At 34.0% G+C, this 25991-nt stretch overlaps 2 protein-coding genes across 6 annotated transcripts in view; one reads left to right on the top strand and one right to left on the bottom strand.

Moving 5' to 3' along the window:
* Positions 1–24780, top strand: part of LOC129228623 (uncharacterized) — a 92525-nt gene extending 67745 nt beyond the window's left edge. The window contains exons 6-15 of the mRNA XM_054863308.1: positions 3330–3508; positions 7272–7324; positions 7405–7510; positions 8377–8490; positions 9694–9819; positions 11857–12031; positions 19481–19656; positions 22295–22520; positions 22760–22836; positions 24026–24780. Coding sequence (XP_054719283.1) covers positions 3330–3508; positions 7272–7324; positions 7405–7510; positions 8377–8490; positions 9694–9819; positions 11857–12031; positions 19481–19656; positions 22295–22520; positions 22760–22836; positions 24026–24157 — 1364 coding nt within the window. The 3' untranslated portion in view covers positions 24158–24780. The remainder of the gene's footprint in view (positions 1–3329; positions 3509–7271; positions 7325–7404; positions 7511–8376; positions 8491–9693; positions 9820–11856; positions 12032–19480; positions 19657–22294; positions 22521–22759; positions 22837–24025) is intronic.
* The window catches only part of LOC129228634 (pyridine nucleotide-disulfide oxidoreductase domain-containing protein 1-like), a 271523-nt gene that overhangs the window by 174580 nt on the left and 70952 nt on the right, over positions 1–25991 (bottom strand). Inside the window, exon 13 of one of the 5 annotated variants that reach the window (XM_054863328.1) lies at positions 18764–19563. The exons of 3 other annotated variants lie outside the window; for them this stretch is intronic. In XM_054863328.1, the coding sequence (XP_054719303.1) occupies positions 19516–19563 (48 nt within the window). In that variant the 3' untranslated portion in view covers positions 18764–19515. Of the gene's footprint in view, positions 1–18763; positions 19564–24799; positions 25049–25991 lie in introns of those variants that run through there. One more of the 5 variants, XM_054863320.1, reaches the window with a different exon arrangement.

Raw genomic sequence — 25991 nt, 5'->3', positions numbered from 1 at the left:
AAGATATTTTATATTCAAGTTTTTCATCAAAAGCTTTTTCCTACAAAGTTTGTTTGAAGCAAATTCACCTCACAGTTCGGAATTGCCTTGAATTTCCCCGTCGGCGCTAATTTTAAGTTTTTTTGAACTGTTCAAAATTAAACAAAAAATAGTTCAAACCAAAAAGTGATTATGGGAATGAGGTGTTCTCGCCCAGATCTTTCGAACAAAAAAAAGTTTGTTCAAATCGGACGATTCATTCAAGAGTTATTTGTGTGTGGGGGGGGGGCGGGACAGACAGACAGACCGATAGACATTTTCCCCCATCTCAATACCCTACTTCCCCAATTTTTAATTTTTCGATATTTATTTAATTATTTTATTTATTTTTGACTTTTTTTTTGTTTTTCGCGATATTTTTAAGGTGCATTAAGCCTTCTTTTTTTTTTTTTGTTTTTCTTCCTTTTCTGACTTTTACTAGGAAAGTAGGCTAAAAAGCAAATTTCTAAGTCATTTTGCAGAACATGTTTAGAAAATCCCCCATTTTTAAAAATCGCATTTTGGGGGTACAATTTTAAAATCTTTTCTGTACGGTTCTTAACAATTTATTTGCGTCAACCTTTTACGGCACTGTGGATCTTTTTGAAGCCATTTTTTCTTTCTTTCTTTTATTGGTTAACCCTCCCCCCCCCCCAACCAACCCAGTGATTTCGATTAATTCCTTAAAAGAAATTTAAATAATAATAATAATGTGTTGGCCTCAAATGAAGCCCAGGGTTCGTACGGGTCATGGAAATCCTGGAAAGTCATGGAAAAAAAATAACAGAATTACAGACCTGGAAAAGTCATGGAAAATTGAAATTTTCATTGAAAGTCATGGAAATTTATTTCAAGTCATGGAAAAATGTCCTGGACAAAGAGAAAGGAACAGTAGCTAAAGGAGCATTAGAAATCTTGAGTGATTTAACAGTATACATAGCACATAAAAGTTATTAAAAGCGGAAAATTGAACGAGCCAGGAATCAAATCTGAATTTTAAAATCTCATTGCATCCACTTCTGTCGCAGCCGCTTGCCATTTTTTGCGATGTGATTTTACTGCCTGGACATCACTTATTTTGAATTTTCTGTTATTTTCAACACTTCTTATGTTTCATATTCTGTAGTAGCAAAATTTCACGTTCTGAGTTTTGCCACGCCTACTGAAAAAAAAAAAAGCAATTCAATTGCATGTGAGTTCGATTCCATCACTCGTAAAGACTTTATTATTAAATTTATCAGAGGTTTATCTTAATTTTGTTGAATGTTTTAGAAAATAAAGATCTTACGTCAGGCGATAGGATACAGAAAAAGAAGAATTCTAATGCTCTAAAACAGTAGTGCCCAACATACAGCACACAAAACTAATCCATGCGGCCCACTGCTACGGTTCAATGTCGGGAATTAAACTTGTTCTGGAATTTTTGAACCTATTAATTTATATGCATTTGAAAATATGCAAATTTGTTAACAAAACAAATCTACTTTTGAATCAGAAGTTTGATTCATTACTGAATGGTTTTTTTCAAAAACGATCTGATTTAGAAACATAAAGAACTAAACTATGAGGCTTTTCGTTAAAGAACCAAAATACTGTCAAGTTACGTGGATGATTAAAGGCACTGTTGGACACTAAAAGGTAACTTTTGAAGCAAATTTATTGAAACTTAGTGATGACTCATTCAAGCTTTGTTCCATTCAATATCATTCTGCCTGTTTTTAAAGAAAAATATCAGACATTTAAGCATCATCATATTCGCTTCACTGCATTTTTACTTTACTTAAATTTATATGATGAAGACAAATAAGAATAGTTTAGTTTTTTAAGTGTGCACTTATATTTTTTCCATTACGAGTAAGTGCTTCAATGAGGCTGTGGCATTCATATAGACGTTTTGCTAATGCTCATTTCCAAATATTACCAAGCTTGAGATTAAATAGTGCTATTCTCTTCGTGTAACGAGGTCATGAAAATTTTCATTGAAGTCATGAAAAAGTCTTGGAAAAGTCATGGAATTTTTTCATCCAAATAGAGTATGAACCCTGTAGCCACTGTGCCTCAAATAGTTAAAACTAAGTTTAGCCAGTTCATTTAAACTTTCTTTGAAAACTATTATAAGACCCCAAATCCGGAATGTTCGGGATCGCGACTTTTTCGGATTTTGGAATTTTCCGGATTTTGGATTCTGACTCAAAAAATAGTGAAACTCTCTTGTTGTGCAGTATTTGACACATTTTTTCCTGGTTTCGCTAATGTTCGAGCTAATTTTCTTTTATTTTTTGATCAATCTGAATTAAAGTATACTTCATTATGCTAAAACAAAAGTTGGAGATAATTTGCAGCGGCATATAGTCCGCGGATGTTGCTTTTTATACAATTATGCAATGTGCCGATCGGTACAATAAATAAATCCAGTTTTTACTAAAAATAATTTTGTGTTTTTGTTCAGTTGACTTTGTATTGCACACTTATGAAAAGAAAAAAAAAAGAATTATCGTTAATCGAAAGTGTATGTTAAAAGTTTGCCGCACAATTACAGCAAAACGTATATTCAAGCATAACATGTGGCATCAAAAAAAAAGTTTTTTTTTTTAAAAAAGAGCTGAATTGAAAGTACTGTTTTTTAAAAAAAGTAATTGCCAATAGATAACAATTTTTAATTTTTAAAATTGGAAAATAAAAAAAAGAATTTTTTTGGTAAGAAGGAAGATTTTTTTTTAAACATATTGAAATGAAAATGTTCCGGATTTCAGGATTCCGAAATTGGGGACTCATACTGTAATGTACTTGGAAGCACAAAGTATACGTTTGGAATAAACTTAACAAATTGCGTAAATTTATCACACAAATCATTTTTAACCATTTAATCTTGGTTAACTCTCTTTACCATCTTGAATGAGTTCAGCTACATGCACAAAACTCTTGGGAGAGGGTTTGGGGGGTTGAATAAATAAATACAGAAGAACTAAGTTTATAAAAGAAGAAATGTTTGTTGTTTATAACAGATTGAGGAATAAATGATAATGCAAAATATTTGTTAAAATCTTGAATATCCTTTTATAATTTTACCTCTCTTTAAATTCATTCACATCATTTTTATAAAACTTATAAATTACTGAATTAACTTTTCTTAAATGTATTTTCATTTTTATCACAATTCAAGCGATATAATGCAGAGTAGTATTCCATTATGTAAAGTATATTTTCTTCTTAAAAAAAAAGAGAGCTTCATTTGAATGACATTTTCGCATTCAAGAGCTATATTCTTACAACATATGTTACAAATTAAATTCTTGGCTTTTTACCAATAGAGTCAGCAGAGCGCATATGGGAAGTTGGAAGCGATGTAGACAAACATATTCAAGAAATGTCTGACGCCTTGAAGAAGCCAACATTAGCAGTAACGCCATTTTCTCTTAAAGTGGCCCAGTTTTGTTCCTCAGTGGTGGAATTACTGAAGATGAGTTCAGCTACGGAACAAATCAACCAGGTAAAAGATTTTTGAAGAATCTCTAACTCGTGGAATGCCAGGGGACCTAGATTTGTATGAAATGAAAAAGGAACCGGGCATTTCAAATGCAACTCAGGTCTACTTTATGAGTCAATAACTGAGCTTTGGAGATTTATATACTGGAATCATAACTATACTTAAAAGAAGCTGCTTTTCGTATAATTTTAATGATTGATACAAATTACTTATCTTCATCAAGACACCAAGCCCCACAGTTAAACAGGAAGCCTTAACCGCATGGCTGGGATTGGTGTGAACCTTTGTACTTCATAACTAAATGGGTAAAATCGAAATGTCATTAACAATTGACAAATAACACTGAAAAACACATTTTAACGAATTTTCTGTTCCTCAATGTATTTTGGGTGTTTTTTATAGATTTCAAAGTGCTGAAAAAGAATTTGTTTGCAAAAATTTTCTATTACACTCCAATTTTAAGAAATTTCATTAATACGTTTTGGATTATAAAGGCTATCTTGTAGCAGTTATAAGTTTACTACATTTTTCTTTTAGCTCCATTTGATCCATAGATATATTTCTTTACTCATCACAGCAATAGAATATGCAACAAGAGAAAAGATACCGAATTCACTTTGATTAATTTTAAGTTTGCGACCTTGAGCAGATGGCGCTAGGCGTTCCACATCATTTCGTTTTCATACAAGATCACGGTAGATGAAGTTGTCTTTCGGCACGTGGAAATGCCCTGCCATCGGTTCAGATAGCCTTTTTTTGGACATTGAAAGAATATTACGAAAATATGAAGATATTGCTTCATGAAATCGACTACTCACATCATAATTGGAGCATAAACTAATTGCCATTTTCATTGGTCTGCAACTCCATTATACAAAATACTGCTATTTTCTGTGCAAGTAGAAAAGCAGGGCAAAACATAAACATGACATCAAAAAGAAATGGCCAGAGCGCAAACAATATATTGCACGTGAAAACAAAAATCCAAGACGTTCCTCTAATTGATAAAAAAAATAGTATCCCACCTTCACACATTAAGTTAAGATTAATGACGAATTTCATTAAAGCAATGGATAAAAAAAGGCTTAGATTTCAATCTTTGCAGGAACAGTTCCTATCACTCACAAAGAGGGTATTTTTGTTGACTCACAAATTAGAAAGCTTATGAAGGACCAAAATTTTGAAGCTAGTTGAAGTGATTTAGGAAAAATAGCAAGGCTTTATTTTTTAAACACTGTGACATAATTCTTAGGAAATAAGAGAAATACTAAATATGAAAAGGAAATTGAAGACTTGTTTAAAAGTTACAGAAAATTAGACTGCTCAATGTCATTGATTTTTTTTTTTTTTCATCTCACTTAAATTTCCCCCCTGAAAGTATGAGAGCTGTGAGCGATGAGCATGGGAAGTGCTCCACCAGGATATTTCTGCAAATTGAAGCGCAATATCAAGGACATTTCACTTTTAATGTGCTCGGAATTACTGTTGGAATCTTATTAGAGAAGTTTGTGATGGGACCTATTAGACAGTATCCGCAGTTAAGGCATTTCCAGTATGAAATTTAAGAATTTTTTGAAAAATATCATTGTTTTTTCTTAAAAAATCTTTTATTCTTCTACAACATTTTAAACAATATATATGTTTTGTGATTTGTATCAGTTTTAAGCTTTGTAATAGTTTATATAAAATGTGGTAAATAAATTACTTTTAAATAAAAAAACCCCAGGAACTAAAAAGCAAAAAATAACTGATTACACTTACATTCTATTTCCTACCCAAACATAGAAATGAAATTTATTTTACAATTCCAGTACAAAAATCAACTAAACAAATTATAAAATAAACACTGATTTAAATTACTCTACGATGAATTATTTTAAATACCTAAGTATATACGATCTCTTAATTTTTAATAACTATTTGAAGTCGGGGCCTCCTATAAAAAACTACATAATGTAACTGACAACCCACCGAATCCTGAATTAAACACTAATTTAACTATACGCGAAATTAGTCTTTAAAACTAAACCTACTCAGTTACGTTAGGTAGTAGTTTATAGAAGGCACCGACTTCAAAAGGTTATTGAAAATTAGAGATCGTATATAATTAGTTATGTATTATATAGTCATATTGTTTACTCCTATATTTCACCGTTAATTACAAAAATATTGGGCCCCCTCCAGGCTCGGGCCCGGGCCAACAGGTGTCCCTCCCCCTCCCTGTGCACGCCCCTGGGTACAGGTGTCTTCGAGTATTTATGGAACATTGTACAAAGGAAAAACAAATCCGACAAGTTCAGAACTTCCTCCTTTTTTTGAAGCCAGCTAATTAATATAACCCTAATTTCAAATTAAACTGGTGGCATCGTGAAATAGTAAATCTAGAATATTGGTCAAACTTCAGAAATCATACACAGTTATAATGTATATTATTAAAGAATATAAATTAAATAGTGGGGGAATTCGCCTCCAAAATGCCAATATACACCAGCGTGTTTACTGTTCCTTGCACAAAGTGAAGTCCACCAATTCTTTGATCAGAAATACATCCCCAAATCATCTGGGATAAGGGATGTTTGACTGTGTGTTGAATGCAGTCGGGATGATATTCCTCTCATTTGCGGCGTCTAACAGTGTGCTGTCCGTCGAACCCATGCAGATTGAATTTGGACTCGTCCGAAAACACAACTGATTTCCATTGATCGACAGTCCTCCCTTGGTGAGCTTTTGCCTAGTTTAAACGCTGTTTCCTCATTTTTTTTTGGTCAACAATGGCTTCTTTCGTGGTCGACGTACCACCAAACCCGCACCACACAGTCGTTTCCGTACAGTAGACGTGGATGCAAACACCCGATTCGTTTTCCCATGCTGTTCTAAGGTCTGTGGAAAATAATTGTCTGTTCCGAAGACTGAGTCGTATCAAATACCTGTCCTACGCTGCATTGGATATTCGTGGACGACCACTGCCACTCTTTCTTAACGTGCTTCCTCTGCTCTTTAGCTTATTCAATAGTCGAACAACAGTCGATTGCGAACAGTTTATTCTTTTTGCTACGGAACGTGACGACAATCCTTCTTTGTCCAATGCAACGGCAACACTCTTCCTTCGTGGTGTCAGTTGAACGTATTTCGACACACTACAACTCATAAGTCCAGATCGTAAATTAATGCGTCGAACGCTCAAATGTTTTTTTTTTTTTTTTACAGTTACGGGCAGTTTACTTATCTGCCATCCGTCCCGTCCATCCCGTTTTTTGACGCGACGGACTGCCGGCGAAAACAGAGTAGCATTCACATACGTTCGCTGCACATCAATCACTTGGCTGAATTCACCCACGAGAGAAAAGGGCGCGCTGCTTAGCGGGAACCAATGAAATGCTGTCCTACTTTTGACGGCCGTCAGATATCAAGGTTCTTCTGATCGAAACCGGTCCCGTCCAAAATGGCTTGCTGTCATGGCAACCCTCAAAGAAAACCTGTTTCGGGAGGGAAAAAAACGTGATGGACGGAACGGACGGCCGATATGTGAATAGGCCCTTAGAAGGATGATGCAATCTTACACAATAGCGTGCGTCATGTACCGATGCCAATTCGTGTTATATGATGCAAGAATCGTTAAATATTTCATAATTACTTATAAATGCTAAAAATATTTGGAATTCGCGGGTGATGCAATTTTGTTTACCACCACTGTTCGTGTGGTGTCATCTAAACAAATAATTTCATTCTATGGTTTTCAAATAAATTGACACAGTTTTCTATTTAGGTGGAATCAAGAATAAAGAAGTCATGTGCAGATTTACTAGATACAGTTCGAAAGTAAGCTTTTTCACTTTAATTCAAATTAAGAAATGTTTGCTTGTTAGTTTTCGGTCTTAACTGTTAATTTTCTATTTCAGAGGAGAAAATAGAGAAGAGTGGAAAATCAAAATTACTTCGGAACTTCAGGTGCTGCAGAAATCTGTGAAGGCAATTGTGCAACAATTCTTGTTCAAACATTTAAAAGTAAGTAACTAATCTAACTACTGCTGTGAGCTGTAACTAAAGTTTATTTACGGCAACTAATTTCTGACGCTGTGGTTTAGTGAATGATAATGGCATGCAAGTGAGTGGGTTTAAGAAAATCAAAATTAAGGTATTTTGAATTGAATCTTTTGTCTTTATATACTGTACGCAATCCTAAGGCACGATTTTGATTAAAAAAAAAGGCTGCTTAAGTTGTAACTGTTTCTTCAGGCTATTATATTTAGTAGCCTCTTTTAACAATTTTTAAAACAACTTGAACTGAGTTCTCTGTACCTTACAGAAAATACCTTCATGTACAGATTCGCAAAAAGAGAAACTGCTTATGTTTAAAAAATATAATAAATAACTTAAATAACAGGTTAATTCCTTATAAAAAAAAATCGCTGTTTCTAAAAAAGGCACGAAAATCTACATTACGGTGGCAGTTTAATTCTCTTAGAGCGAATTTTTAATATAGTAGTTGGGTTTTAAAGTGATAGAACGTGTTTCAAGTAGAAGAGTCTAAGATCTTTTCCAAGCATACCACTAAAAAAGTTAAAAAGAGGTAATCCACTCAGAATTTAGTGAAGTTCAACGATTATTTTCAAATAAAAAATTATTAATTTATTAACTCAAGTGGAAAATGGGGAGATGAACCGCAGGCATGCGCTGTTCATTCCTTTTAACGAGTTGAATCACCTGGATTTTCATGACGCCTGCCACAAAACGCGTGTTTTCATCATCACCCTTTCTTCTTGTTGAAGATAAAAGGAAAAGGTCTTGAATGAAGACACAACTGAGGGGTCTTGAGAAATATTAATCTCATATCACATATCATGTAAATATTATGTCCTTTTTTATTTCAGGTCATTGTGGAGTGTGTGGAGAAGGCAACCAACGTCAACAGCTTGAAGCGGGCCGTCTTCGCAGTGATCTTATTAGGACGTATAGATTCCAGTTTCTGTGAGCTCATGGCAAAAGTAAGTCAACACAAATTTCGATTCAGTGCAGATGTTCACAGCCGCGTCAAAAAATATTGTGACATCTAAAATTATATTGGAAATGCCAAAATATTAAATACCTATGATACATGAAATACACCGCCAGTTGAACCGAACCATTGTTTCGGTCACTCGTCTGGTCTACGCTAATTTTATATTAGCTACCAGTTTGTTTGGCACTCTTGGCTTCCTTAAGAGGTTTTCCATTTTCAGCTCAGTCACTTTCCTATGCCGGGCTGATGCGTGCTAATGAGCACGAAACTGCAGTCCTCGGCTGGAAATGACTGAGCTGGCGGTGTATTTCATGTATTTCTGCTTTAGCCCCTGCTATTGGGCGGTAATTTACTGAATATACCTATGATACATTTCGGAAAAATATCGAAAATGATACATATCAGAAATCTTAGTCTGCAACTATAAAATAACTAAGAGCAACGTCTTATTTTGATGTGCTCAGAAAATATCCAAAAATTGAAGGGAGGGGTAGAACAAGTTTTGAATGAAAAAAAGGGGAGCAGGTGTGAAAAGCTTGAATCCACTGCATTAACCCCTTTTTTCATGAATTTTTCTTTTCTTCTGTTCTCTTTTATGTTTTTGCTTATCTTTTAAGAAAAAACTAAACAATGCTTTTAACACTCAATATTTGAGATATACCACGTAGTTTGTGTTATTTTAAGTTGTTGTTTTTTCCTTATCATGGTGACAGTTGATTCTAACAATTATTACTTTCGGATCGAAAAATTTTGCCATTTTAACTCTTCTATTCAAAAGTACGATTTAAAGTAAAATGCGTAATTTTCGTTCAAAAAATCTAAAAAAAAAAATTTGGTCTTTTCTCATAGATATCTGTTCGTAAAAAAATAATGGACATGACGGCACATGGCATTTGGCGATTTGACGTAAAATGTCCCTTATACGTTTTAATCATGCTTCAAGCAAAATATTACGCCTGCCTTTCTTAATTTCATTTTGAAACATGTTATCTTACAGTTTTTTTTTTTTTTTTTTTTGTGTTTTAAGGTTTAACATTTTACTTTCAAGCATTACTCGGTGCCGATTTATACTCGTTTTTGTTGAATCTAATATCAGTTCATATTGCTAATATTTTGGGGGGCCTTTTATGCTGCTTGCAGACTAAAAAATTCTGCTTACTGCTGTGTCATAGCATCAACTTTGTTTCAGTTGGGAGCTGTTCGCAACTTGCTGGCAATTTGTGTAGAAGTCAAATGGAAGGAGATGCACCCCTGCGCCCTAAGAGCCCTTACTGTACTTAGTTGTGTGCCCCTAGCAATCAAAAGTTTTGAAGAGGTAAGTACTCTGTAAGAGTTAAAATGATCACTTTCTTCCTAATTCCCGCACGATTAAAATAAGATTTGAGCGAAATTATAACAAAACGCATTTCATATTTTGTTATGCAATCATACCTATATGCAACGAACGTTTGATTTCGCGATTTTTTTTGTTACTTATTTTTATTTCGTCGTTAATTTTGAATGGAAATAACATGAAAAAGAGAAGTTCAGTATAGAATAGAATCGTGATCATTCAATTATAACTTTTAAACGTCTAGGATATGAAAAAATGAAATTAGTTGATAATTCAATTTAATCTTGTAAATACCTGAACAACACAACTTTATTTAACTCTCTATTTCATCCGGCTTAATATTTGTTTGAAAAACATGGAGACGAACCAAAAAAATGAAATTAAGTTTTGAAAATAGCGTTGAATAATTTAACTTAACTTAGATTAAGATACGGAAAGGGGGGGGGGAGATAACTTAGAAAACATACAGCAATGGATCATAAAAACGAGGTGTGCAACTTAATTTTGATTTGATAAATGCTGTGCGATGCATCTTTATCCAACAGTTTTCTAGCACTTAATTTCGCTTCAAGAAATATCATATCAACTCCCCCCCTCCCCCATCGACTTACTGAAAGAGGGTACAATGAAGAAAACTGTCAGATAGAAAATAAAATAGACACTAAATTCTAAAATGAGTATTTTAGGTGCAGCTGCAAAGAGACAAACGACTGAAACTGACAGTGACAATCATATTTTAATATGTTCCAATCAAATCAATGGCAAACACGATGTGCGACTTCTTGTTGGGGACTGGGTCGTAATAATATGCAGCAGTGTATGAATCCGATCGCCAGTGGTGTAACCAAGGGGTCCATGGGGTCTGAACCCTCCGGAAAATAAGTCAAAAAACTCAAAAATGAAAATGTCCATTTCTTTCACACATAACTTTCCTGTTCGTACACATAAGAAAATTAGAATTTGAGTACATGCAAGTTTCATTGGACCTATTTCAAAATTGAACTGTAGCAACGCTGCTGCCGATCGTACATTAATGTACAAGATGAAAAGTTTGTATGATGCATATGCTTCCACCCCAAATGTTTTAAAAAATTGGTAAATGTTAAAAACAACCGAGTTGAAATTTTTACATTCAACATACTATTTCATTTAGTCAATTTTACCAGAAATAGAATGAAAACACTTAATTAATCCAAATAATATTCTTAAAAATTCAATTAATTAGTCGAGGGAAAAAATGTTTTAAACACTTGCTGAGTATGCTTTGTTTTATCTATCTTCAAAGAACTAGCAACTGATAATTCATAAGTAGATGCTGAAAGATTTTCAGAACATTTTATAGAAATGATCAAAAACTATATGAATGGGGATCTTCCATAAACAAGCGAAATGACAAAAAAAAAAAAAAAAATATATATATATATATATATATATATATATATATATATATATATATATATATATATATATATATATATTGCGTTTCGACACACAAAAAACCAAATGAGCATGAATTTGAAAATTCGAATAAAACATATTGATCTTGCATGAAATACACCGCCAACTCAGTCGTCTGGTCAGTGCTAATTCTGTATTAGCTACCAGTTTGTTTGGCACTCTTGGCTTCCGTAAGAGGTTTTCCACCTCCAGCTCAGTTTGTCCTATGCCGGGCTGATGAGTGCTAATAAGCACGAAACTGCAGTCCTCGGCTGGAATTGACTGAGTTGGCGGTGTATTTCATGTATTTCTGCCTTAGCCCTGGCTATATGGGCGGTAACTTACTGAATATATTGATCTTGGTTGTAGGTTTTTTTTTTTTTTTTTTTGGTGTTTTTCTATTATGAATGAAAACTACATAGTATTTGAAAAACGAAGTTAGTACAACTTACGATTTTGATTATTTAAAAAAAGTTAAATTAATTAATTAATTTGAAGAAAAAAAGAAAGAATATTTATATTTTTTGAGACTAAAATGATTAAAGGGTTAATCAAAGATGTTTCGATCATTCTATCCCATAGGGCGGAGGTGTCGATTGCATTTGTGACGTCCTATGCGAAGAAAAGAGCTCAGAAGGAGCTCGGAGTGAAGCAGCAGGCCTTGTGGCTCAGATTACAGCCCCGTGGACAGAAGGCAGTGGATACGTATTACGAAGCGTCAATCACAACGCCCACAGATTAGTGCGCTCCATTGCTGGTAAATAACATTTTTATACATTCCTGTTTATGAAAATTGCAACAACACGAAGTACTTACGCGAGTGAGCTGAAAATTGCAGGAAATATAAAGTAGGGCATGATATGCAAATGATAAAAATTGCAGACCGATAGCGCATGAGTAAGGTGAGAAGCGCCCTCTGAACGGCGGATCGAACCGAATATAAATAGACGGCTGTAGTGAGGCGTGTATGATTATCAGTGGTTATATGTTAGAGTAAACGTTAACTGAATCTTTACTATGCCTCTTCGACGGAAGAAAGCAAAATTTGAGCAAATTACGGAGTTTGAACGGAGCAGAATCGTCGGCCTTCGTGAAGCTGGATTGTCTTATCGTGCAGTAGCCACTCGTGTGCAGCGTAACAGCAGCACAATCATGCGTGTTTGGAAGCAGTGGACGGACGATGGTCGGACAGCTCGGAAACCTAGGAGTGGACCCTAAAATGTGACGTCAACTTGCGATGACAGGCACCTGGTGCGTATGGAGCTGACGGACCGCACAGCTTCTTCTAGACAATTGGCAGCACAGTGGTCAACAGCTACAGGTGTTTCATTGTGTGCTTCAGCAATTCGGAGACTTCTGCTGCAGCATGGGCTGCGCGCAAGAATTCCTTTATACAGGATTCCTCTCACGCAAAACCATCGCCGCCTGCGGCTACAATGGGCCAATGTGCATAGGAGCTGGCGTGCTGATTGGCAGCAGGTCGTCTTTTCTGACGAATTCTGCTTCAATTTGTGGCACCATGATGGCCGAATTCGTGTCAGGCGCTATGCCGGTGAACGGCACATTCCGGAGTGCATTATCGAACGCCACAGTGGACGAGTACCCGGAGTTATGATCTGGGGTGCCATAGCATATCATGGACGATCACAATTGCTACGAATTGTGGGCAATTTGAACAGTACCCGATACATAAACGAAGTTTTACAGCCCCAAGCTATTCCTTTTGTGCAAGGATTGCCAGGGCTGTATTCCAGCAGGATAATGCCCGCCCACATGTTGCCAGGAATGTCAAATCCTACCTTGATTCACAGCTTCTTCCATGGCCTGCATATTCCCTGGATACGTCATCGATTGAACATGCGTGGGATTTCGTTGGGCGGCGTCTCGCTCGTGATCCTCGTTCTGTTGCTTCGACAGACGAACTTTGGTTGCGCATACGAACAATATGGAATACTCTTCCGCAGGCAGGTATTCAAACTTTGTTTCACTCCATTCCGAGTCGTGTAGCTGCTCTTATTGCGGCGCGTGGTGACCACACAAAATACTAATTTGTATCTCTTTTTATTGTTTGTTTGGTTTGAAAATGTAATCATTTATTTGTACCATTACCACTCAACTGTGTATTAAATTTCATTCAACTATGATGCTTCCTTCATGGTGTTGCAATTTTCACAAACAGGAGTGTACTTCCGTTAAAATCCTTATTTGAATGCAGTTTTTAAATCCATGGCTTTCCATGATTTTCCCTGATTGCAGCTTGTAACTTTCCATGACTCAAGGGATGCAATGTTTTCAGAAAAAACACACGTTTTTCAGAAAGACTGAAAATTGGTGTTTTATGAAAATAAAATTCCAACCATCTGAGCTATGCAAGAATGTTACTGAAGATTTAAATTTAATTAAAATGTCACAAGTAGGACTCGATCCAATGGTTCAAAAATTTAGCCATCAGCATAGGCGGCCGATGCTAACTTGGATAGAAAATCGGTCTATCTGCCTTGAAAAACACTTAAATGCCAATGTTTGGCCGCTGTTTTTCGGAAAAAAAGAAGAAAATTCTAACTTTAATTTACCTATTTTTTACTGCATAATGAAAAGTAAGTGCAGCATAGGGCCTGAAATTGAACAATAATAGAGCCAACACCAGTTTTGGGCTTCGGAAATTGGCCGAGTTCAGGATCACTGCCGAAATTTTCACAACATTGCAGACACTTATCAAACACTCCCTTTGATGATAGTTATAAGAATTTTCTGCTCTTAAATTGAAATAATTGCAGTATATGTTAGTCGAACAGTTTAGAGCAAAAAACGAGGCTCAAATTTGGGGGATCTACCAATGTCGTGGGACAAAATGTTCGAAATTTTTTCTTCCCGAACAAAAATTAAAAAAACCTCAATATTTTCCTGATTTTAGCTTACCCCTTTTAACTTAACACTAAACAAATAAATACACGCATATTCTGTTGTATAATCTGGGCCTTGATTGAAGATTAAACTGCAGCAAAAGCTCAATCATAAGAATAGGGTTTTTCCACTGAAATCCTTATTTATAATTTTATTACTCGTCGCCTTAGAAAAATAGTTGTATGCTGTAATTTTACTTTCACTGTATTTTTTTTTCCAATTTTTAGGAATGAAAAATGAAAAAAAAAAATAATCTTAAACCCTACATTCAACTTTTCCTCCGATTATATTGCCATGAACTTATTAAGAAAATAATTTCTCCACAGCTGTTAAGGTGAGCGACTAAAGAAGACGAAATCAAGAACTTTAATTTAGGCCATTTAGGGAATCCTAATATTGCAAAATATTAAAACATTTACATAAATGCTTTTATTACTTCAAGCCAATTTTTCAGATAAGTCTCACTCATTAAATTAAAAAAAAAATTATAATGCCGCTATTAATGTTGTTTAACAATATTTAATCAGTCATACTGAACGTGAATACACTCAGTAACTATATTCACTAATTCACGTTCATCTGCACTTGGTTTTACAGCTGTTGTGTTAGAGTGTGTTACATAGAACTAGTTTTTGTGCTGTAATGAATGTTATAATGATAGTGAGAAGTGAAAGTTTTATTTGAACTTTTTCTTCATTACTATTATTATAATTTAATATCCAGTTTGTCTTTAAAATACGATTGCAAACCATCTTTGGAAGCGTTGGGGGGAAGGGATAGGATATAGAAACTCGTCTGCAGCTATTTTATTATAATTGCAAATTTGGAATTTCAATAAGAAAATTCCAAATTTGCAATTTTAGGCGATATTTGATTATGTTAGGGAGGAGGGGGGTAAGGACTATTCAACAAAAATTTTAAAAAAAGGAAAAAAAAAAAAAATCCCCCCAAAAAGGGTTAAGAAGACCTTCAGTAATGTTGGTGGCAGGAGAGGTTAAGAGGGTGCCCCTCCCCCGAAAATCCTCCGAAATTGAAGCCTTAAAAATATGATTGTAAGCCCCAGCTTTGGCAGCAAAAGCAAAAGAGTGGGGTTCAGGGACTAGTTCGCAGCAGTTTTCGGAAATTTAAGTTCTAAAAACGCAGTTTTAGAGGATCTTCGATGATATCAGTAGGGTTCTCCCTCCATAGGAAGTTTTTCAAAATAGAAGTTTTAAAAACGCGATTGTAAGCTATTTTGGCAACGTTAAAGGCAGAGACTGTGTTCAATATGACTCTCGCGTAGCAATCTTTCAAAATAGAAGCTTCAAAACATAATTTTAGACGGTATTCAGAGATGTATTGAACTCCTAAATTTTTTTTAGAAAAACTAGAATGATGTTGAAAGGGGGAATTTGGGGATGCTCCCCGGATTCTACTTTTTTTTTTAAATTGAAGGCGTATAAACGCGATTGTAGGTCAAGTTTCAGTAGAAGTTAGGGGAAAAGGAATTCAGGGACTCTCCTATGCCAGCTTTTATAAATTGAAGTTCCGACAAGACAATTTTAGACGATTTTCGTATAAGTGTTGAGTAGAGAGGGTTATATGGGGACTTGTCCAGGATTTTTTCCTAAAGTGTAGTCTTGAAAACGCGATTGAAGGCCATCGATGGTAGCTTCAGAGGAAGGGGTGGGGCTTAAGTAGTCAACCGCAGCAATTTTTAAAAACTGAAGTTCTAAAAATGTAATTTCAGTCCACGATTGGCGCCACTAAGAAAAGAAGAGAGTTCAAAAACCGTTTCTCTGGGCAATCCTTGGCTGCTGCCCTATTTTTATGAATTTTCAATTAACATTTTGTGGGAAAACTTCCTAAAGTTTTTCTTTTCCAAAAACATTTAAAAGTTATGATTTTCCATAGTAATATTTCAGATTTCCATCTTCATATTTTTACTTATTGAAATACAATTAATCGCTCGCTTAATTTTTCTTCTACTTCCGTTTTTACCTTTGAGCTTTTAACTACTAGTGTAATGATGTGACTCTTCATTGCAATTCTTAAGAAAGCCTTTTATCTTTTCTTCTGTTAGAAAAATACTTCTGCGGCCCATCTGTTTTTCTCTATTTTGCTGTGATTTTTGACACATTTTTATCAAAAAAAAAAAAAAAAAAAGAAATATAAATGTGTCAGACGCCTTAGCTATCAAATTTATTCATTCATTTTTTTTTAAATATGATTTGCCATCGGTTTCTACAATGTACTGAACTCTTTTTCGCTCATTAAAAAATGTTTGAATTCTGTATTTCGGCCGTCCTTAGTTAGGTTTTCCATCGGCCTTCGGCCATTTGAAACAGAAAATAATCGGTCATTGGTCGTCTTTGAACCATCGGTCAACAATCGGCATCGGCCGAAAACTGCCATCGGTCGAGCCCTAGTAACAAGCTGAGCTACTGTTATAACTAAAAAGCAATTAAGGCAACATATTAATTTTATTCTATCCCTATGCTAAACGTCCTCAACTAACTTTTCAGACAAATTTTAGTTTCAAAAATATTAATAAATTTAAAATAAAAACTAGCAGGGGTAGAAGTGACCGACTTGTCACATATAGGACATTTTCCGCAAAAAATATAGGAATATAGGACAAATATAGGACACATTATATGAATAATTTTGCTATGAAAAAAGAAATAATACATATCATATATTATTTATTTATTCCTATCAATGATTTTGTTTAAAAAAAAAAAATAAATAAATATATAAAAAAAATTAAATAAATAAAATTATTCCTTACATCTGAAATGACTTCCCTGTAGTTGAAAGAATAATTTTTGAAAAAAAAAAAAAAAACCAGTGTCCTTTATAGACGAAATAATTAAACAAAATTTGAAAAAAGAAAATTTTTATTTTTTCTTCCTCCCTAATGACCCAAGTACTAATTCCACTGTTCTTTGATTTTATATCTAAACTGAACCCTTTAACACTTGTATTAAGAACAAACAGAGCTTGAGAAGGATCCTCTTGAGTTTTTTCAGAGTCTTCTTTATGCTTGAATGTTTTAGCATGCTGCCTCAATTGTGAAAATCCATTATTGCTTGTGAGCACTGAACAGTTGCAAAAATGGCAAAAAGCGGTAAAATCATCTTTTCCTTTAGTGCACCATGCACCAAAACTTGTAGAATTAATGTCCTCCTGGTTCAACAACAACAAAAAAACGGGAATATAGGAAATATAAGACATTTTCAAAAATATAGGAAATATAGGATGATTTTGATGCTTTTCTTGAAAATATAGGAAATATAGGATACATAGGACTACTTCGACCCCTGAACTAGTGAACATTTTTCCAAGCTTGAACTGAATTGGATGCAAATGGATTAAAAATTTCGAGTTAAAATACAAGAAATATTAAAAATAATGCTAAACATAAAATTATTAATGTCCCACATGGTAGATTAACGTTGCAATCAAAAACTAGCTAGTTTAATAGAGGCAGATGCAATTGGATCTAGAAATGCGTGAAAAATCGAAACTTACGCATAAAAAGATATAAAAAACTACAATGCATAAATTTTATGTTAAATTGTCAAAATTTGGTACTTTTTTTGTTCTAAAAGTGAGAATCCATGACCAATTATTACTTTCCGTGATTTTGAGAGTGTTTTGCTGAAAATCATAACTTTCCAAAACAAATTTCGATCATGGTCAAAATTTATGACTTTCCATGAGTTTCCCCCACTTTCCGGGTGCGTGGATACCCTAGCATTAGTACTACGTATTACTTTAATATACAGGGCGATTCAATTAAAATTTTAGAACATCTGGCAGGGGTAGGGGACAAGATGACAATTCAGATCAGAATCAAATAGCACTGCACGGTCGGAAATAGCTTCTTCATGTGGTAGAGGGTGTTCTATCAGAGCTCCAAAGCACAAAAGCTTTCCCTTTTGATACTAAAGGCACAGATAAATGTGATATTTAATGCAGTTGTAGTCTTTCTGTTAAGTTAAATACTTAGAATGTAATAACATCAACTTGTTTAATGCAATAAAACAAGCATGCTTCTTTGGTAACTGCTGCAAAAAAAAAAAAAAAGCGAGTATGCAGCAAATTTGTATTTTTTGCGCTTTAGCAACGTTGATTTTGTCTTTTAAAAATAAACTTTCAAATCATTTATCACCCATAGGGAAAGCGTTTTTTTTGGCTTTGAACTCTTGTGCAATGTCTTCAACAGCATGACCGAGCCATGGGCATAGCTTGAAGGGGGAAAGAGACGGCAGCTGATCCCTTTCTCCAAATAAAAATATATTTAAAATAAAACCAAAGAAAAAAAAAACCTTTAAATTGACGGTTGCTTTAATTTCTAAATTTGTCAATGAGTTCGGCTATAGTAACTTTGTCACTGAGTCTGAATGTGTATACATTTTTTTGGCAGCCTATAGAAAAGAGAGTGTAATAAATGTTTAGTTGGGTTAAAACCGCTATTATTTTGAATTACATTGCCTCCAAAATCTTCGGGGGGGGGGGGCAGTAGACCAAGCCCCCTAATTGCCCAAATGATGGGCCTGCCCAGAAATGCCCCAAACTCAAATCTTTGGGAGGACGGAAACTCTCACTTTGCCGAATAGAACTCCAACTTTTGCTGAATGATGATATTTTTGCCGAATCGTCACAAACAATTTGGTGAATAAGAAAATTTTTGGGAAGTCACAGTGACCTCCCGCCACTTCCCATCAGGGCATCTCTGGGCCTGCCCCTCTTCCATGCTGAACTGTATACGTCCTTGAATGGAGCTTTCCCACCCTGCAAACCAATGCTACGTGATTCCGAATCGTGTATCCTACAGTGTAGAATTCTGATTTTCACACCTTCTCCTAAAGTTGTCAAAGATGGCATACAACTGCGGTTTTAAAATTTAAATTCCGAAATTTTTTTGGAGGAAAACTTTTTCAACTTCTATTGGAAACTTCAGTTACCTCTCCTGAAAATATGCTTTGATTTTTTTTTTTTGATGCAAATGGAATCAAAATTTCACTGAAAAAATATTTTAAAATTTTTATTATAATGTCAACACTGAGATCAGGGCACAACACCTTGCCTCAAACATCATGAAACAATATTGCCAATCCTAGAATATGGTAAAAACCTAATGATCGAACCCTTGCTTCCTCCCCCCGCCGGAAAAAATCTGGTTGCGCCATTGACTGATACCAGTTAGGAAAGGACTAACAAAATAATAGTCAGTTACGGATTGGAATAATAAATGGAAGATGAACATATTACATAATTAAACAATCGCATCATGCCACTCGTTATTTTGTTTCAGGGTTGGCTTCTAAAACACAAAGTAGCGAAGTGTTCCTATTGTCTTCTGCTGCTCTGGCAAACCTGTCCTTCGCAGAGAATATTCTGAAAGAAATGAAGCAAAACCAAGTGCTGGAAATATTGGTCAACGCATGCAGGAACAGTTCGCACGCATCCTCCCTTTTCATTAAAGATCAGGTAATGTATAAAAACTCACAGAACACACACATACACACACACAAAAAAAAAGAATTTGGTTTTTTAAAACGGGAACAAAGGCATTGGTAGAGAAACAAATATTCTTTTAGTCTTTTACCACAGGGTTTCCATTCACTTTGAGAACTGAAATTCCCAGACTTTTTCGTGTTTTTCAGAAAAAATTCCATGAAACTCCAGACTTCATTTTTGAGACTTAATTTCGACAAGTATGCATTTAATTACAAAGGATTTTACTTCACGTTTTTTTTTTTTTTTTCATATTTTAGGTTTCATTTCAAAATAAAATTGGTTCTTGTAATGTGATGAATTCTTTTAAACTGATTTTACTGATTTTATTTATTTATTTATCATATTAAATTTTGGGATTTTATTCTTTACCAATTGCTTCATAAAATGATTTATTGAAAATGATAAAATGATGACATTTAAAAAGGATTCTGTGTGTTTTTGGACATTTTTAAGCCTTGTTTTTTTTACTAAATAAGTTTGCTTATTGGAAGGTGATAAATCAATTTACCAAAGAATTCTGCTATTTTCACACATTTTTTATTTTTATTTTTTACAATTCAAATTACCAATGACATGAGCCTTAATGACTTTGTGTTGGTCAAGTTAATTTAGAAAAAAATAGCATTTTGCACTATGTTGAATGAGTAGAGGTCGTATACAAATCAACTGATTTTGTTATGCATTTCTTCTGGGAAAAAGGTGAACAAAATCGTTCTTTGAAGCACAAAAAATCATTCTTTTTCCACGATGGAAAAGATATGTCCTGACCATCATGAAATGAAATTGTAACGAAACTACCATCTCCAGATCTTGCTAGTAGCACACTAAAAAAATTCCGATACGTTACTGATTATTTTCGTGGAATGTTGCAGGATTTCACGGTTATTCATCTATTTCCCCGTAACATCAAGTATCTTTGGAAAAAAAATTCTGAATTGCTTCAATTTGCATGAATGTAGACTCCTCAATGGAGTGAAAAATATTTTTAGCTACCAGTTTAAAGATTAACTGAGTGTACTTACTGAATGTATCGTCTTATTCTCAATTACGGTCCATCCAGGTTGATTAAGCTCTCAATGAGAGATCTCCATATTCTTCAGAAATATTAAAGGATCATTTTACGAAGGTTGCTGGTTTTTAGCAGAAAACATTGCTGGTTTTTGCAAGTGATGGTATTGGCAGAAATTGGGCACATGAGGTGCCCATTAATTTCCAGGAACATTTCTGAATCCTTTTTACAGTGCATGTTCTGCTCTGCATCTCACATAATATTTAATGTTGATATCTTTATTTTAGTGTAATATAGAAAAAAATTCTCTACTGCATTAAAATAGCCTTTTTTTCATCTAAATAAAAGTGAATAGCTTTCAAACATTTTAACTTGTCTTTTAAATAGCTTCTTCACTTTTAGACAATTCATAGCTACGAATTAGTATCTTAACATTTTATTATTAATTAAAATATGCTTTGTTTTAAGGTTAACACTGTCTAAGGAATATGCTATTTAGGTTATATAGAACTTACTTATTTATGTTTTTAAATCCACTGTTTACATTGCTTAATTAATATTCTAGCTTGTCCACACTAGTCCCATGACATGGGGACAGACAAAAACAACCTTTTTTGAAAAAATTTTTATTAAATAACTGTTCGGCCAAATGTTTTAATATATCAGTTAAAAAAGTGCAAAAGAGCAAATTATTGCTAAAAAGATATCAGGTGTATTAAAAATAGTATTTAGTACATTTTTTCCAAAAATGTAAAATTTGTCCACATCTAGCCCCCTTTCCCCCTATAAAAAAAAATTTTCTTTGATGATGCCGCTGAATTCATCTAACAAAAAGCCTTTTGCATTCTGAGCCAAACGACTGTTGTTGCTAGCAAAGATATAAAACCTGATGTAAATCCCACATTACTTCCTTATGCGCCTATTTATTAATTGATGTTTTTGAATAACTCAAAAGAATGGGTGCCTGTACTGATGTGCTTGCAACATACTTCTTCCATGCATAACTCTGTACCTCAGAGCTAGAAAGATGTAAGTCACATTATTGTAGTTTTACAGGAGAGAGGGAAAACTTTTTTCTGGCTCATGCAAATGATGGGACGCACACTCTTTAAACCCTGGTAAAAAATTGAAAAGGATTTTTTGAAAAGAATTACGTTCACAAGCCTCGATGCGGAATAGGCTTCTACATACAATGCACTAATAAATGGAAAATTTCAATTTTTGGACTAACATCAGTCTGGCTCTGAGGTACAGAATTTCAGTACACTTTCCTAAACCTTGAGAATTACGGTAAACATAAAGAACATTAAAAAAAACGCAAGTTTTCGATAGCAATCTGAAATATGAAGCTGTATTAACAAAAGCTATATAGAGCAACGCATAAAAGGAACAAAATACAATATGACAGTTGGCAAGAATGAACAGAGAAACATGATGTGAAAAAAATATTTCAGTGTGCCAGAACCACTTTTTCTGGAATCTCCAATATATTGCACCAAAGGACAAAAACCTTTTACAAGGTAACACATAAATTAAAAAAGTAAAATACTTGTAAATAGAATAAAAGTAATTTTTGATTTTTGCTTTTTTTTTTATTAGGTGGCTACAGTTCTGGCAAACATGGCTGCAAAAGAAGATTACCGAAATGTTCTCTCTTCAGGGGGAAGCCTCGTTTTGCTGTTGTGCTTCCTACAGTTACGTCCTTCAGTAGGGCATGCAGCCCCACAACTGGCAGCCTGTGAAAGGATACAGCAGAAGGCAGCTATTGCCCTTGCCAGGCTATGCACGAATCCAGAAACTTCTAATGTAGTTGCAGATATGCAAGGTGAGAATAAGAACTTTTCATCCACCCCACCTTTGAGCGATATGCTTTAGGCTGTACCACATAAGGGATCCGAGTAATGGGCCTCCTGCTACATGAATGTTAATTACCAGCTTTTTACTTCAATATCATTATTATTGTGTAGTAATATCATTAGCATTGCACTGTTGCATACAGGTTTTCATGTACAATGTTGTTGTTTCATAAGTAATACCAAACTAAAAATGCTCGTTTTGTTTCAGGAATTCAAAGGTTGGTAAAACTGTGCAAAGACCGAAAAGAGCGCAATGACAGCGATTCAGTTCTAGTGGCCTGCCTTGTAAGTCAAAATACTACTTTAATAGTGCACTTCTTTTCTGTTTTTGTAGCTTATAGTAATGTTATATCAGGTAGTTTTATTTTTACAGAACCAGGGAGAAAATTTCAATTTCACAGTAAATACATGAGCATCATTTAACAAAATAATTTATTCAATCTTACAATATTTACAATTTTACAATATATACAAATTTTCCTATTGAAATCCATTTTAGGACGATTCTTGAAAAAATGTCCTGTGCATAACAGCAAGTTTTTTATTTTATTCAAGTAACAATTAATTAAGTATGGGATTAACTGTTTTGGTTTGATAGTATATTAAAACATGTATTATTCCTCAACAGCATTATTTTTTGAAAGCTTTGGTTAGCTGGAAAAAATAAAAAACTTAGCGTTATGCACGGGACATTTTTTTGAGAATCACCTTTCAGAAGCATTTTTATGTAATAGTGTTGGAGGATGTCCCATCCACCAAATGGAAAATTGAATCTCATATCTTTCTTCCATTGTAAATTTATTAAAAATAGGTTTCATGGTTTCTGGTATGAATGCAGCAGTAAAGAATTCCAAAACATATAAGTTATATATTTTCTTTACAAAAGATAGTATTATTTACTAAATTTAACAAGTTCTAATTAAGCAAGAGAGTAAAACAGAAATGTAGTACATTTTTACAACGTGGCTCCAAGTGAAAAATGAATGATAAATGTGACTGCTAGAATATTTTATTTGCTACATTGTTTTAGCACTTTTGACGATATGTCTATCAGGGGCGCCTCCTAAGAGCAAGGGCATACCCCCTAAATATAGCAAAAAAGGGAGAAAATACCTCTAAAAACAACCACCCTAAAAGTTTCAATGCCACAGTCTGTGCCATGTCCCCCCCCCCAGGTAGGCACCCCTGTGTTTACGCACATAACCTCTAAATTCAACTAATATTTCCACTCAATTCGATTTTTCTTCTTTTTTTTCCTTTTAAAAAATAAAACATTTCTTTAGGATACTTAAAATAAAATATTTTAATGAAAAAATGGGGGGGGGGGAGGGAATGAGAAAAACATTTTAAGAATAAATTTGAGTTTTTTCTTAGTAAATAAGTAAAAGTATTGTATGCATTTCTTGAATATTGAGTAAAGAATTAATTACCAATATAATTAAAAATATATTAATTCTAGAAATTTTCTTTGCAGGCAGCTCTTCGCAAAATAGCAGTCACACGTCAGAAAGAAGAATTCAAGAAATTAGGAGCTCAAGAATTAGTGGAACCTCGATTATGGGATGCATTTTTGGCTCATTCTTCAAAAAGAGAAAGTTATGTTTAACATCAAAGCTTTCTACACCTTGAATATGTACAGCAAATTATTTTTCCTGCAACGCCTTGTGCTTCACCAAACCATATTACTAATTGCAAAGGGCAAACTTTTGGAGGTGTTTCATGTACATTTAAATTTACATTACCAGAAAACCAGAAATTTTTTGTAGTGTTGGTCTGAAATATACACACAGGGAATAATTAATGGAGAAGAAAGGAGGGTGTGTGTGTAATATAGATTTTATTTTACTTTATCTAAAGGTAGGAATAACTATATTGGATATTACAAATATATCACAATTTTAGTTAGCTACCTACTGCATACGTACTTCTAGTCAATCTCACAATTTAAAGTCTCTAAGAACAGTTAAAGAGTAAATCTTTCATAAATTTTGAGCATGAAAGTAAAATTGCTTAAGACATTTTATTGTGCTTATTGACTTTAAAGTGTGCAGACATATATGTGGATTTGTGATACTTGTCTGTAACTACTATTTTTACAATGTTCCTTCTAAGGATTTGTAAGAAAAATTTTAAATGTATGACAATGTTAAATAAAAATAAATGATTTTATGAAGTACTGAATGTATAAATCATCAAATCAACAATGAATAAATATATTTATAAATTCAAGGACTCAATCTGAGTTACATTAGTCAAAGTAATCCTCAATATCTACAGCAGGATTTAATATGTCTTCACCATAAATAGAAAGATCTAACTGGTTCAAAATAAGATTTTCAAAAGTTTCCTCAAGGTCTGTGTCACCTATGAGGATGGCACCTTGCATTTTTCCATGTCGCATCACAACTTTTACGTATTCACTACGCTCAGAAGATCTTATATAAAGTTCATAATCTTTTTCAAGCTTCTGACCATTAAAAAGTCCCAATAAAACAACCTATAGACAGAAAGTTTTGTTCTTACAAAAGGAAAAAAAAAATGCCACTACCAAATTGTCCATTATAAAAACAAGACAGTTTTAAATTTTTAAGACTGTGGTATGAAATAAAATAACAAATTAAATTTATAAGTACAAACAGTTATGGATGAGTAGTAATAACAATGTTATAAAACACAACCATGCAAATTAAATTGCATTAACGAAAATTTTCCTACGCGAGTTCCGAATGTCATTCCTTCCCGTTAAATAGTCTTAGATGACCTAAAATTTCATTTCTAACACTTCAATTTCGAAAAATTCCCGGGGGTGCATCCTTAAAAACCCCTTTTATTAACATCATCGAAGGAAAATTAAAAAAAAAAAAAAAGAAACTTATCCCTCATTTTGTCAAACAGGGGGGAAGCATGAAATCTTCAATTGTCACTGAATGCTCTGGTAATGGCTGGGGGGGGGGGAGATACGATTTTGATAGAGTTTGGATATGTGAGGTGGGGTGTAATCTCTAAGTTTGGCCTAAGGTGTAAATAGATGTTAATCCGGTTCTGTTTTCAGTCATAGTTGAGGTTGTAAGATTTTCGTCCAAAAACAAAAAAAATTTGCTTCAAAAACCTACTATGGTTATTCTGACTAATCCGTGAACTTGAACTTCAGGGATGTAAATTAATGTAAATAAAGAAGTGAACATGCTTTCATATGCTTAACATGTGCAGATTGTAGCAACGAAGAAAAAAAAATTCCCTGAAAAATGTATCTATTAGGCCTACATTAATGAAAAATTCCTCACCTCTGTGAATCTCCCTTCCGTGACAGACCTTATCAATGTCAATATTTCTCAGGTGAAAATAAATGAAGGAGGAGAAATACATCAATAGTAGGGATTGTACCAAAATTATAAATTGCCACTATATTCTCAAATTTACTAAATACTATTTTTTTACCA

The sequence above is a fragment of the Uloborus diversus genome, chromosome 1 (assembly GCF_026930045.1).
Source record: "Uloborus diversus isolate 005 chromosome 1, Udiv.v.3.1, whole genome shotgun sequence".
Taxonomy (NCBI): Eukaryota; Metazoa; Arthropoda; class Arachnida; order Araneae; family Uloboridae; genus Uloborus; species Uloborus diversus.
Note: the sequence above shows the minus strand (reverse complement) of the source record. Positions and strands in the feature narration are given on the sequence as shown.